The sequence below is a fragment of the Henckelia pumila genome, chromosome 4 (assembly GCF_033568475.1).
Source record: "Henckelia pumila isolate YLH828 chromosome 4, ASM3356847v2, whole genome shotgun sequence".
Classification (NCBI taxonomy): domain Eukaryota; kingdom Viridiplantae; phylum Streptophyta; class Magnoliopsida; order Lamiales; family Gesneriaceae; genus Henckelia; species Henckelia pumila.
Genome location: NC_133123.1, coordinates 29,564,640 through 29,579,992, shown reverse-complemented (window position 1 = coordinate 29,579,992; position 15,353 = coordinate 29,564,640). Strand labels below are relative to the sequence as shown.

Sequence of the window (15,353 nt, the reverse complement as noted above, 5' to 3'; positions counted from 1 at the left end):
TAAAATCGGGGTTGAAGCCCGCTTGGCACTTTGACCTTCTCGCTATTGGTTGTGTTGGGAACACACGATTCAACACAGAAAAATCAGGAGGATTCTCAATGTTGATTTCATTCCCGGGTTCTCCTGGAGCAATTTCTGCCAACGGTGTAGGTTGAACGACAGCAGGTACAATCGTGAGAATAGGATCAGAAGATACCTCCGAAGGCTTGTCTTCCTCTTGATATCCCATCTCCGATCGTATATCATGCGAATCGAAAGCTTTACCTGCCATTATAAACAATTTAGAAATTAAGGGTTTCAAAGAATTTTTTTGCAGAGAGATTTACAAAAGGTTGAAGACGATAAGATCAATTTCTACAGTGCTTAGAAATATATAGGGATATAGGGTTCAAACGGAAAAAAAAAAAAAAAAAATCAAAAGCCCCTATCTCTCATATCAGACTAAGAATCTCCCCCTAACGGTAACAATTCTCCAACGGGTAAAAAATCTCTCTAATTAAAGAAATTAAATTTGATTAATTAAGGATACCCTGAAACTCTCACTTAACAATATATCAATATTCTCCAAAAATAAATAACTCCACATCGAGTTTTAACGCCACTGAAACATATTCAATCTCAATCAATTCAATTTTTAGCAAGTTGGGCAATTTTTCCAATTTTTGTTCGTCTTTGAACTTTTAACCCTGAGCACGATATGATCATAATAAATGCAAAATGCATGACCTAATTTATGTTTAAAACAGAATGTAATGAGATTAGATCAAAAATGATGCATGCAAAGTGTGTGCAGCACGTGTTAAGCACCAGTATTGGCAACACTTCCCAACAACATTGTAGTCTTCAAAATACTTTTGAATTTGTCACACTTCCAGAGTCGTGTGTTTCTTCTTTTTTATTTTGATTCAGAAGTGGTAGCTTGCACACTAAAAGAACGGTCTTCATTGGACTGTCTTAGGTAGCTTTTTCCAATTTTCTTCCGATTTTAGTTTGATTTTCAAGACATTGGTCACTGAAATTTTATCAAACCATGCTTTTTATTTTTTAAAACCACTTTTCACATGGGACAAGATCATGGAATACACGAACATCCCTCAACTACTTCGTGGTTTAAAGCATATTTTTATGGCAAGTGTGTTCTGAAAATAACTTTGACAGAAGAACTACAAAGTGTCGGTCAATATTATCAAACAGTGCAAAACATAGAACAATATGAATATGCAGTATGCCTAAAGTCCTAAAAATGCACATGCATGATTGGTGTTGTCCGTCAGTGTTGGCAACACTTAAGGACAGCCACCGTGAGTGCTTATAAAGAACACATGTTGAGAGATTTTCTAAGACTGAAGAATCTCTCGAAGTTTAATGCTTTTGTAAAAATATCGGCCAGTTGGTTATTGGTCCCAACAAACTCCATATGGATCATGTCCTTCTCAACTAAATCTCAAATGAAGGGATATCTTATGTCAATGTGTTTAGTTCGAGATTGTTGTACTGGGTTTTTTGATATATCTATAGCACTTGAGTTATCACAGTACACAATTGGTGTTTCACTTTTAAGACCATAGTCTTGTAGCATTTGATTCATCCAAATTAATTGAGAACAATAACTTCCCGCTGCCACATATTCGGATTCAGCAGTGGAAAGTGACACACAGTTCTGCTTCCTACTATACCATGAAACCAAGTTGTTACCCAAATAAAAACAACCACCCGTGGTGCTTTTCCTCTCATCAACATCTCCTGCCCAATCAGCATCACTATAGCCTACCAAATTAGTATTGGTTTCTTTTGTGTACCATAACCCTAAGTCTAAAGTGCCTGCAACATACTTCAAAATTCGTTTTACAGCTTTCATATGTGTGACTTTAGGATCAGATTGATATCGGGCACACAAACACATACTGAACATAATATCAGGTCGACTTGCACTCAAATATAGCAAAGTTCCAATTATGCTTCTGTAGAAAGTGTTGTCAACACTGTCAGCAACACTGTCTTTGCACAGTTTTTCATTAGTTCCCATTGGTATTTTCATATATCTAACATGATCAGTACAAAACCTCTTCACCAAATTCTTAGCATATTTGCTTTGACACAAAAAGATTCCATCACTCATTTGTTTCACTTGTAATCCTAGAAAGTAATTCAACTCACCTACCATGCTCATTTCAAAGGTAGCAGTCATGCTTTCAACAAAATCATTCACAAGTTTTTGAGATGAAGCACAGAAAATTATGTCATCAACATAGATTTGACAGAAAAGAATGTTACCTTGTACTTTTTGAACAAAAAGTGTTTTATCTACCTCACCTCTTTTGAATCCAATGTCAAGAAAATATTCTGTGAGCCTTCCATACCAAGCACGAGGTGCTTGTTTCAATCCATATAAGGCTTTCTTCAACTTATAAGCATGATCAAGATGATGTAGATCTTTGAATCTCTAAGGCTGTCTTACATAAACTTCTTCATTCAAAATTCCATTCAAAAATGCGCTTTTTACATCCATTTGAAAAAATTTCATTTTCATGTGAAATGCAATAGCCAACAATAATCTAACAGATTCTATTCGTGCTACAGGAGCGAAAGTTTCATCAAAGTCCACCCCCTCAACTTGTGTATACCATTGAGCTACCAACTTAGCCTTATTCCTCACAATATTTCCTGATTCATCAGTTTTTTCTTAAAAATCCACTTTGTTCCAATGATATTGCTATGATCAGGTGGAGGAACTAAGATCCACACATCATTCCTAACAAATTGTTCAAGTTCATCATGCATAGCATTGACTCAAAACTCGTCTTTTAAAGCCTCACCAATATTTTTTGGTTCAATACTAGACACAAAGCAAGAATTTCTTACATGAGAGTATGCGGAAGTCATGCACACTAACCCACTCATCTTTCGATAATCAACTTTTTCCTTTCTTCGAGTTTGCATCCTTCCTTGTGCATCTCCTATGATTTGTGAAGTAAGATGGTTTTTCTGAATTTTGTTAGGTACATTATGTCCAACATCTTGTATTTCATCTTCAAAATCATCCTGATCTTCTGTACTCTATTCATTCATATTCAGTGTTGGACTCAGTGTTATGCTGGGTGATTTTTCAAGAGGAACATCACTATTGACAACACTGGAATCAGTCTGTGAAGAGACAGTATCTAGCAGATCATCAATATTGTCTTCAATTGTTTTTCCCTTCAGATCTGCATAATCATCAAATACCACATTAATAGATTCAATGATAGTTCTAGTTCTCAAGTTAAACACACGATAAGCTCGACTATTCAAAGCATATCCAAGAAATAAACACTTATCGCTTTTTGAATCAAACTTAGCCAACTGCATCCTGTCATTCAAAACATAACATATGCATCCAAAAATATGAAAATATTTAAGGTTAGGCCTCTTTCCCATGAGAATTTCATAGGATGTCATAGTAGAACCTTTTCTTAAATATACCCTATTGGATATGTGACATGCAGTATTTAAAGTCTCAGCCCAAAATCTTTTTGCAATATTTTTGGAGCTTAACATAACCCTTGCCATCTCTTGGAGGGTTCTGTTTTTCCTTTCGGCAATGCCATTCTGCTGAGGTGTCTTAGGTGCTGAATATTCATGTGATATACCTTCCTTTTCACAGAATTGATCAAACAATGAGTTTTCAAATTCCTTACCATGGTCAGTTCGAATCCTAATAACCTTCAAAGAAAAAAAGTAGTGATCTGCTTTATCAATTTTTTGAAAGCATCGAAAGTTTCAGACTTTTCTCTTAAAAAACTTACCCATGAGTACCTTGAAAAGTCATCAACACACACAAATAAATACCTCTTACCTCCACACCTTTCAACCTCCATAGGTCACATTAAGTCCATGTGTAGGAGTTCAAGACATCGTGTTGTAACACTGGATGTGACACACGAGTTTGCTTACCTTTTTTACAGTCTCCACACACATATGGAACTCCAGAAGTTAAATTTGGCATCCCATGTACAGCATCATACTGGCTCAGTTTTTTCAATGCTTTGAAGTTGGCATGTCCCAACTTTTGATGTCATAAATTCAAATCATCAACCTTGGTAAATTTGCAAGCAAGTTCCTCTCAAAGTTGATAACAGTTGTCCGATGATCTAGACCCTGTCAAAACACACGAATTACTCTTATCAAATACTTGACATAAATTCTTATCAAATTTAACATAAAGATCATCATCACAAAGTTGACTAATGCTAATAAGATTTGCATTTAATCCTTCAACATGTAAAACATTGTGAAGCTTAGGCAGTCCTTCTACATTCAAAGTTCCTTTTTCAACAATCTTTTCATTGGCTCCTCATCCATAAGTCACTTTTCCTTTATCCTGTTCAATATAGTCAGAAAGATACTTCTTCAATCCTGTCATGTGGCGTGAAATTCCACTGTCGAAGTACCAATGACCTGCAACATTAGTTTTTAAGGAAGTATAAACAACATTACAACTGGATTTAGCTTTTGGTATCCAAACCTTTTTCTCAGTATTTTTCCTCCTGGAAGTGTTCTGATTCAGTGTTGGCAACACTGATGACAGTTCTTGCCTGGAATTCCAGTACATATAGTCATACCTGAGTTTGAAACAGTAAGGCTTGATGTGACCTTGCTTGTGACAGTAATGACAAACAAACCTACGCTTCCTTTGCTTTTTTCTTCTGAACATGAGCTTGTGTCTTCAATAGAATTGGTTTTTCCTTTGGAATTGCAATAGGAACTCTAGCAGATTTACTGTTCTCTTTGACAAAAATAGTTTTTGATGACTCCCCTACTTCAAACTTGTTGTTTTGAAAGCCTAGACCAGCTCTATCATTTTTTCCCATCATCAAAATTGAATCCAGCTTGGTCTTGCTCGAATTAAACTTTGCGAGAGTTGCATTGGCTCTTCCAAGCTCTTCTTTGACCTTGCCTAGTTCTAAATCCTTCTTGCTCAGAACAACTTCAAGTCTAGCCACTGAAGCTTTCAGTTCACTGTTCTCCTTTGTTAAAGCAGAATTTGACTTGTTCCTTAATATCCAGTCATTATACAATTCTTCATACATTTTCTGAGCATTATCCCAAGAAAGTTCTACTTCACCAGCTTCCTGATTTGAGTCTCCAGAAACAGATGCATTCAGACAAAGTACCTTTTGGTCAGTGTTGTGACCAAGTGTTGTGACACCTGTGATAACACTGTGTTTCTTCTACAGCACCAAAAATGAAAGGGCATTGTGAGTCTCTTCTTCTCCTTGTTCTGTTCCTTCCTCATCTTCATCATCACTTAGGGAAGCACACATTTGTTTGCGAAGTCTGGTTGGGCACTCATTAGCATAGTGACCAAATCCTGTGCACTCATGACACTTCACAGACTCAAACTTCTTTGAGATAGTCAGTGTTTTTCCTTCTTTCTGAAAGTGATTTTGAATCTTTGAAGGGATGGTATTCTGTTCTGGTCCGCAAATCCTTAATGGTTTTCCAATGGCAGAAGCATTCAAAACTTTAGGTTTCTGATCAGGTTTCTTATAATCTCTCATTCTCTTCAAGTAGTTACCAAATTGTTTGGTAAGAAAGGCGATCGAATCATCTCCTAAGTCAGACTCGTTGACTCCCTATGTCAGATCAACAAAATCATTGTATGAGTCATTAGAAACTTGAAGTGCAATAGACTTACCTTTGTCCTTTTTTCCAAAATTCATCTCTAACTCATATGTTCGAAGTGAACTCATCAATTCATCCAATCCCAGAATTGATGTGTCTTTTGATTCATCAATGACACAAATCTTCATTTGAAATCTTTCCGGCAGTGATCTCAACACTTTGCTCACCAAGCGTTCATTTGAAATAGCATCACCAAGATCAATTGCCTCATTCTCGATCTTCCTCAAGCGGCGTTCATAATCATCAATTGTATCACTCTCTTCCATTCTCAGATTTTCAAACTGAGTAGTGAGAATCCTTATTTTGGTTCGACGCACACTATCGGATCCTTCACAGTGCATTTGAAGTTTTTCCCAAGCCTGTTTAGCACATACACAGTTAGTGACCAGTGAAAACATATTAGAATCAAGAGAAGTAAATATAGCATTAAGAGCTTTGTTGTTCATATTCGAAGCAGCAGTTTCATCGGCATTCCATTCAGTTTCTGGTTTAAGGAGAAAATCTCCTTCTCCATCAGTTCTCCTTGGTGGATTCAATCCTTGTAGCACACGCTGCCACGCCTTTTCATCAATCGATTTGATGTAGACACGCATCCTTACTTTCCAGATAGCATAGTTGGATTCATCCAAGATTGGAGGATGTTGAGCAGTTCATGAATAAGGTATCTCCATTTTGATGTCATGTCAAACACAAAAACAGAATCACACTTAGTATCGTCAAGTGAATGTCTCTGACGCCAATTGTAAGGTTTGGACTGTATGAAATCACAGAAATACCAGAAAATTTTTCGAGTGTGTGTTATCTTTCAGTGTTGTCAACACTTAACGATAACACTATGCAGCAGAATAATTAAATAACAGTAAAAATAAATAACACACAGATAATTATGCACAAGTACTAAGTACTTGTACGATGCCTCATGGCGAAATAATCACTAGAAAATCAAATCAGTTTACAAAAACCAACTAGTGATTGTTTTACAAAAAATCTACTTTTCTCAACAGATTGAGATAATAAACGACTTTCTAAAAACTAGTAAGAACTAGAATAATCAATCAATAGGAAGTTCTAAATCAAAAAACGAAAACCAAAGAAACACTTTCTGAACAACACTTCACTCGTGTGTTCTTCAGTGTTTCCAACACTACTCGGCAACACAACGTAGCAGTAGTATCTCTTCAGAAATTCTTCAATGATAGATCTTCAACACTCTAGAATTTTTTCAGTAATTTCTCTATGTATTTTGTTCTCTACGTTTCACTATCTTCTCTCTTGTTCTTGTTCTTGTACGATCTGATCGGTCCAAGCACCCCTATAAATAGATCTTCAATATGTTTCCATAAATAAGAACCTACAAAGTATGAAAATAATATATCATCAGAATCAAATATTTCGATTCAAGATATAACTGATATTACCAAATTTAAAACATGTTCTAAAAAAGACAAAACTATAAATATGGAAATTGAATGCAATAAGGAAATAATTTAAAAGACATGTGCAAGACATGTTCTTTCATATAACATCGACTATGATCCCGAATATGGTAGCATGTGTTTTTAGTTGAATGAAAATAAGCTCTACATAAACTTCTCATAAAAGTTCTCTGAATTTCTTGGGACCAAAGCAGTTTGACCTGTTATAGTCATTATCTTTTGATCTTGAAGTTATCTTTTAGCATTGAATGTTGTTGAAGACTTGCGGAGATGGGTCAGATTTGGTACACGAATTTAAACATGTTCATGAGTCGATTTTGAACTTGAAATTAAATACTCGATCGGATTTGAATCGAGCTCGAACTCGAGCTTATAAATTTTAATCGAGTCAAACTCAAAAAGTATTATATATATTCAAGTTTGTCTCGACTAAACTCACCGTGTGCCCTTATTTGATCATGTGTTGCAGTTATCATTATTATTATTATTTTGTGAAGTTATCTTTATTTTAGCATTGAAAGTTGTTGAAGCATGGGCCCGATTTGGTACATGAATTTAATTCAATTTAGGTATAATAAGAAAAATAAAAAAACTGGTAATTAATTAAAAACTTAAAATACGTATTATATGGTCAACAAAGTCGATTGTAGACTGGAGAATGATTGGAGATCTACAATTTGTCAGTATTAAATCTAAATCTCATCCGTATGTTTTTAATTTCTTCGATCCGTTTAGCATTCTCATGAACCCCACTGAAAATTAATCTGGATTTGCAGATTACCAAAAGGCTTTCATTTTTTAAAGATTTGATTGATTGTTAAGAAGATAGAACTTCAAGTTTCAAACTTATGTCCACAATTTTTTAGGTCTGATCTGTTATAGTATTTGAATTATTTCATTTTATTCTAATTTTATAAGTATAGATTGCAATTCATTAAAAACACTAAAAAAAAGGTATATATTGTCTTGGCTAGTAATCTTATTTATTTAAATTAAAACTCTTTTTTTTCAGTAGTTTAAACTCATTCATTGTACGTATATACTTGAATGTCCCATTGCTAATTATGAATTCCTAATATATATTCTCTTTTTTTTTCGAAATTTATATTTCTTGTCACGAATTTTTGTATTTTACGATTGTAGTTGTTTATGTTGTCAAATTTCAGTCGTAATCATCTATCTTTGTTTTATTTTTGACAATTTTATCATTTTCCGATGTGATATTCATATGAAATTAATCTGATATATATTGCTGACGTGTATAATATCTCATACATTAACATCTTTGAAAATAGACTAATTTTTTTTAAAAAAAACGAAAGATACAAAACTAAAGTTCAGTTGACATGATCGCTAGCATAAAAACATTAGCTTGACAAATGCTCGCCCCGGCCTCTCGATTACATGTAATTAAGGGTGGGTTTTGGTATACCGTACCGAAAATACCATGATATGAAAAAAATTCATACCGGTATCGATACCGAAATCACGAAATTTTTGTATGAAAAAAATCCATTCTCATGATACCGTACAGATACCAAAAAAATTCGGTATACCGAAAAAGTGTTTGTATATCGAAAAATTTTTGGTACGATATCTCGATAATTTAGTATTTTGATACAGTATCTCAGTCCTACATGTAATCACAAACATTCATATACTTGTAATTCCACTCCAACTTCCGGTTACGACTCCACTCCGTATACATACAAATACCATGAGGAGATATAGATATAGGTTTGAATCTTCCATTCTAAACTTAGAAAAGTGAGTATATTTATGTAAAAATATTATGGCATGGTATCAAACAGAAATTTCTAATCTCAGGAAAATAATAAAAAATGACGTTATTTTGCTCGTGACATTCCAACCAATTTTATTTTATTTGTAAAAAATGTAAGTCTAAAAATAGATATGGTGAGGGCTTTACTCATCTTAGGAAACGTATCGCTGTTTTAAGAAAATAAATGGCTCCATTCATTCATTCTTTTCGTACACGACGAGGGTCGTATATCAAACGAATTCCTTTCCCCAAACTTTTTATATTATAGATTGATTATTTTTGTGTGTGAATATTATAGGAAACCCCTAAAAGTTTGACTTAGTGTGTGGGAAATTGTTGCATGTGTGGGGATGCATTCACTTTCAATTTCTTTTAATCGCCTACATTTTCTTTTAAAAAAATTATTATATTTTATTATTTCCGAAAATTCAGAAGTACTATAATTTTTAAAGAGAATTGTAATTTTTTTTTCCGCCGAGTTTTCTTGATCTTTAGTCAAATTTCAGTCTAAGACTGTTATCTCTTTTTTGAGCAATTTAAGTTTTTTTTTTGTATTAGCGTTGACTTGTATAATTCTAAATCAGTACTCCGGATGAAAATAAGTAAAATGGACAAAAATACAGAATTGAGGTTAAACATTAATATTATAGAGGACTACAAGCGCAAACTAGCTAGCATACATACAAATCACAAATGCATCTCCCCCCTTTTTCAAGTCCATACTATTCTAATCACTTGTGGTACTAACCAAATCGAATGTTATATAAAATATTCTATAGTATGGTCAGGTAAATGGATAAAATCTATACATTCATGCTGACATACTTTTGTACATGATATATAATAATATGGTTCATGTTTTCTCAGATTATAAATTATTATATAAAAAATTCAATTGGACAAACAATTATAAAAGTCAGCGTACATACATACCCATTAAACAAATAATCATGCAACATTGCAAGGGTGCGGCGAGATTTTATTTTAGATACAACAATTTCCAAGTAAAATGGCCTTTTATTGAGCTAGATGATAATGATAATTATATATATTATGAATATCGAAAACATCATAAATGAGTTATCTCACAAGTCACATGCATGCTTATAAATATTTTGTTGTATATTGTGAGTATCGAAACACCATTAAACGAATTATCTCGTCTGGTTAGTAATTATTTATTTACTTATACCCTTATATTTATTTAAAATATATAATATATTCCAAATTTACTCTAGTCCCATATAACTAAGATTGATTTATATATTTATTAATTAATAAATGCAGTTTATCTTGCGTAAAAAAAAATTAAACACACACGCACATATTTATTTTTTTCTTCAAAATATATCAAAATACTTTAATTTCCAAATTATCCTTCTTCATAGTAGGATTATTCTTCTGAAAAATAAAAGATAATAAAAACAAAAACATTGAAATAATATCCGATGAGAAGGAAAGAATCTACCATAATTGCATTCATACAAAAATTTAAAATACCTAAAAATTATATTCGTAAGATATTAATGACGTGACACCAAATAATATTTAATATAATTAAATTTTCGAGATGGGGCCAAAGTTCTAATTATGACATCCCATACGTCAAGAGATTAGTGGAGTAAGGCCGTAAATTGACCTTTAAAATGACAAAAAACAAAAAAAAAAATTATAAAACTTAAAATATAATTTCCACATTAATATAGTAAAAGAATCAAAATTGAAAGATTAGTAAACCTCATATTCACCATGATCACAATCACATTGAATATAATTTTTGGTACACATACAAATTTGACTCATTGTTAAAATTAAATTAGCCACTCTCAAAACCTACCTATCAAATAGAAACAAATAAATTATTTTTTTTAAGTAAAAAAAAAAAAAAAAGGAACAAAAATGGTACTGCCTCCCTATTTATTTCAAACTGATCACCACTAGGAAACACATACAGAGATTTAATGAATGAAACCACATTTCATTTATTTTTATTTTTTTTAGTTACAACTGCTCCACCTCCATCTTCTTCTTCCTCCTCTGCATTTTAAATAATTATACATTTCATGGCGACAAAATCAGAAACAAATTCTGCTCTAATTTCCATTATAGCTTCAGTATTCATTTTTCTCGCACTAGTAAGTGTAACAAATGCTTCCGCCAGTCACGAAGAAGAAGCTGACCGGATTTTAGCTCTGCCCGGCCAGCCTGAGGTCTCATTTCACCAGTTCTCCGGCTATGTTACGGTCAGCGAAGCGGCGGGCAGAGCCCTCTTCTATTGGCTTACGGAGGCTGTTCATCAACCCTCGTCAAAACCTCTTGTTATTTGGCTCAATGGAGGTAATTTTATTTTCTTTTTTTTAATAAAAAAAAATGTTTAGTTAATTATTTAATCTTTTTTTTAATAAAATAAAAAATTCTGCACATAGAACCTAGCTTCATGCATGATTTACCTGTCCCTAAAAGTGTGCCGGATATATATATCTCAGCTCGATTGTGAATTTGTATGAATTAATTTAGGTTGCGTTTGCATAGAAGAATTTGAATATATTCAAATTTTTATTTGTTGTGTAAATTTGAAATCCACTATTTGCATATTTTTATTGTATATATATCATGTTAATTAGAATGAATTTTAAGTAGATATGACAGTGGAGCCCTTTGAAATTCATTATATTTTATGTAACTAACACGTAAATAAATAAGATATAAATTTAAGATTTAATCATTTGTTTCATTGTTAACAATAAAATTATAATCAAAATTTATGGATTTCAAAATCATCTTCCGAAATGCAACCTTAGAATCTATTGTACGTAGTACGAATTAACAGTGAACTCGTCTTTCAATTATTCTGAGTTCTTCGGCCACCATTCAAATATATAAAATCTTCGCTTTTCTTTGATTTAGTTAATAATCTTGGTACAATTACAAATATATTCAATTTATTTAAGTCGAGGACCAACCAACTACGCCAAATGTTTAGTTATTTAAAATTTTAAATAGTAAGCTTTAGTTAAATATTGTATAAAAAAATAATATATATTTTAGCACGTCATAAATGAATGCCGGGGAACTAACTTTGAACAATTCTCATTTATTGGTTTCATCATCTGCTACAGTTCTGGATCGAATTAAATTTGTCAGCATGCGTGCTGCAACAAATCAGATGCCTCCCTCATTCAATTCATGATTTATATGCAATAATTACCAGCTTCAGTACCAATAACTTGTACAAGATTTTAATTTATAATAATTAAATTACTCATTTTAATAATGCATAGTCCCATATAAATTTGAAGGATTATTTCAAAATATTGAGATTTATATAATTTCTTGACTTGATCTATTTGTCCAAAAAAAAAAAAAAGGTCCGGGTTGCTCTTCTGTGGCATATGGTGCGTCGGAAGAAATAGGGCCATTCAGGATTAACAAAGAGGCCTCAGGCTTATATCTCAACAAATATTCATGGAACAAGTTTGCCAACTTACTTTTCCTCGAAACTCCGGCGGGGGTCGGCTTTTCTTACAGCAATATGTCGTCGGACCTCTTCGACACCGGAGATCGTCGTACCGGTAAGGCCAAAAAAAAAAAAAAAAAAGTGCACTTGCCCAAATATGGAACTTGCATTGTTTTTAAATGGAACTCGAACCTAAAATGTTATTATATAAAACTTCAGCTGAGGACTCGTTGCAATTTCTCATCCGATGGATGGATCGTTTCCCAAGATACAAAAACCGGCCGATTTACCTGACGGGAGAGAGTTACGCGGGGCATTACGTACCCCAATTGGCCAGAGAGATCGTCCATTATAATACCAAAACCAAGCACAAGATAAATCTCAAGGGCTTTATGGTAATTCGCTAGTCAATTCCCTAAGTACTTTTTTTTTAATGTTGTTATATAATATATATGCTTTTTCAATTACATAATTTCAAGGACCAATAGTTTTATTGGCATTACATGTACAATGAATTCAGGTGGGGAATGCGGTGACAGATAACTACTATGACAACTTGGGGACGGTGAATTACTGGTGGAGCCACGCCATGATCTCCGACAAGACCTACCACCAACTGATGAACACTTGCGATTTCCGGCGACAGAAGGAATCGAACCAGTGCGAATCCGTCTACTACTACGCCATGGATCAAGAATTCGGCAGCATTGATCAATACAACATTTACGCGCCGCCTTGCAACAAATCCGACGCCACCGCCACCGCCACCGCCACCGGACCAACTCGACGCGACATGCATTTGCCCCATCGACCTCACTCGGTGCGGTATTACAAAGCATTTTGCTTTAAAAACTTTTTTTTAAGTTGACTTTTAAAAGTATTTTTTAAAGTAAAAACTATAATAATTTTGTGTTTGGATAAATAGATTGAAAACATTTTTTTTTATTTTAGTGATAAAAAAACATTTGAAAAGCTATAAAAATGAGCTTTTAAAAAAGAACTTATATATTTTGGCTTAAATAAAAATACTTTTAAAAGCACTACAAATCTATCCAAACACATATGAAACAACAAATGCCTTAGTTGAAAAATTGTGACACAAATCGACTATCTCACTTCAATAAAATTTTGTTAATTTTTAGGAGTAACAGTACTATATAATTATATGATATGAAAAAATAATTAAAGTATTATTGGTTTGATCAAAAGTAAAATTAGATGAAATTTATTTTATATTTACAGATATTTAGAAAGCTTAGGGGATATGATCCTTGTACGGAACAATATGCTGAGATCTACTACAATAGACCGGACGTGCAAAAGGCTCTCCATGCTAACACAACCGGTCGGATCCCATACAAATGGACCGCTTGCAGGTGATTAATTATATTCATCAGTTTTTTTTACTAGAATTCATTTTACGCTAATTTCTTTTTAAACAAAACCTTGATTATATATAATACAATTTGTGGCGATTTCGCAGTGAGACGTTGAATCGCAATTGGAACGAGTCGGACAACTCAATTCTTCCCATATACCGCGAATTAATCGCAGCCGGATTGAGAATATGGGTATTTAGGTAAGTGAAATTAATCTAAAATCTAGTTAGGTCCAAGTCCGTTTTTTAACAAATTAAATTTAGTGACGCTTTGATAATATATATGCAGCGGGGATGTGGACGCAGTAGTGCCCGTGACAGCCACAAGATATTCTCTAGCACAACTCAAATTAGACACCACAGTCCCTTGGTACCCTTGGTATGTCGACAAACAGGTGAGCCAATTATATATTAAGTACCAAATAACATCCAAATCTCTAGTCTAGCTACATTATTTTCATTCCCAAAATCCCGATAATGACGATGCGTACTGGCTCGCTTCAGAGCGTGTACGTGGAAGCATTGAGTTTTGTATCTGATGCAGAAATTACCACCGTCGTCTTAATATTGAAACTTTATCCGACGTAGGTTGGAGGATGGAGCGAGGTGTACAAAGGGTTGACATTTGCAACAGTGAGAGGGGCTGGGCACGAAGTACCTCTGTTCAAGCCCAAAGCTGCACTTGAGCTGCTCAGATCGTTTCTACGTGGGGAGCCCCTACCCAAGTCATGAATCTATATACCTATCTTCAAATTCCTAGCATGTCTTACGCATTAATTAAGGAATATGAGATCATAAATTGAATTTTAAATTTAAATCAATCGCGGGATAATTCTTATCGACGATGTCACAGATGCAAAAAAAGAAAATTAGAGTTCCCTTGTTCGTCTCGTGTTTCTAGATCCGTATTCTTGGTGGTTGAATTATCTGTGTCACACATTTTAGTCTCTAAAAAAAAGTTGATTTTTTTTTAGGTTTTATTCCGCACTTAATTTGACTGGTCTATTGAGAATTTCTTGACTTTGTTAATTAATTTAGAATTGAAGGGAACCCTCTACGGGGAACGTGGGGATTTTTTTTTTAAAGTAAATTTTTCATATGTTAATTTTTATTTTAATATTAGGAAGGGAGACTCAGACAACCCATTAATTATTATGTTTTGATGATTTTACCAAACTAATTATTAACCTCGTTGGTAAATGGATTTTGAGGCAGTTATTGACAATTGACATGAGACTTGACTTATAATATATTAATATCTTTCAATTTTCAAGTGAATAGAGGGTTAAGTTGGCAAATTAGATTAAGTAAAATTGACAAAGTAAAACGACACCCAATATACTGAAGAAAAAATTGATTGAAATTGTCAAATTTTGAAATATAAAATGCTAAAACAGACATTTGATAGTATATAGAAGACCGAAAATACAAAGAAGTAAAAATATGAGAGTTGATTGATATTTATGTTGTCGAATATATTCTTTTAACAATTTTATTGAGTGTAAATATCAATTATCATATATAAAATCCCTAATTTTTTTTATGTGATTCCTGGCATAAGTATATTCTTTTAGCGCTTCAAAAAATAATATTATTATTTTTACGTATTAATACGAAACATTTTTGGTTATTTTC

At 33.3% G+C, this 15,353-nt stretch overlaps 1 protein-coding gene across 1 annotated transcript; it reads left to right on the top strand.

Annotated features, from left to right (window-relative positions):
• Positions 1-10,856: 10,856 nt before the first annotated feature.
• On the top strand, positions 10,857-14,662 carry LOC140861290 (serine carboxypeptidase-like 25). The gene is made up of 8 exons (XM_073264299.1): positions 10,857-11,220; positions 12,252-12,455; positions 12,560-12,735; positions 12,861-13,160; positions 13,583-13,716; positions 13,824-13,919; positions 14,008-14,113; positions 14,307-14,662. The coding sequence occupies exons 1-8, from the start codon at positions 10,947-10,949 to the stop codon at positions 14,448-14,450; spliced, it is 1,434 nt and encodes a 477-aa protein (XP_073120400.1). The 5' UTR covers positions 10,857-10,946; the 3' UTR covers positions 14,451-14,662.
• Positions 14,663-15,353: the final 691 nt, after the last annotated feature.

Excerpts from the sequence above, each read along its gene's own strand:
- LOC140861290 (XM_073264299.1), top strand. The coding sequence starts at position 10,947 with ATGGCGACAAAATCAGAAACAAATTCTGCTCTAATTTCCATTATAGCT. Across the intron at positions 11,221-12,251 it reads TGTTATTTGGCTCAATGGAG|GTCCGGGTTGCTCTTCTGTG; the intron begins GTAATTTTATTT and ends AAAAAAAAAAAG. Across the intron at positions 12,456-12,559 it reads CACCGGAGATCGTCGTACCG|CTGAGGACTCGTTGCAATTT; the intron begins GTAAGGCCAAAA and ends ATAAAACTTCAG.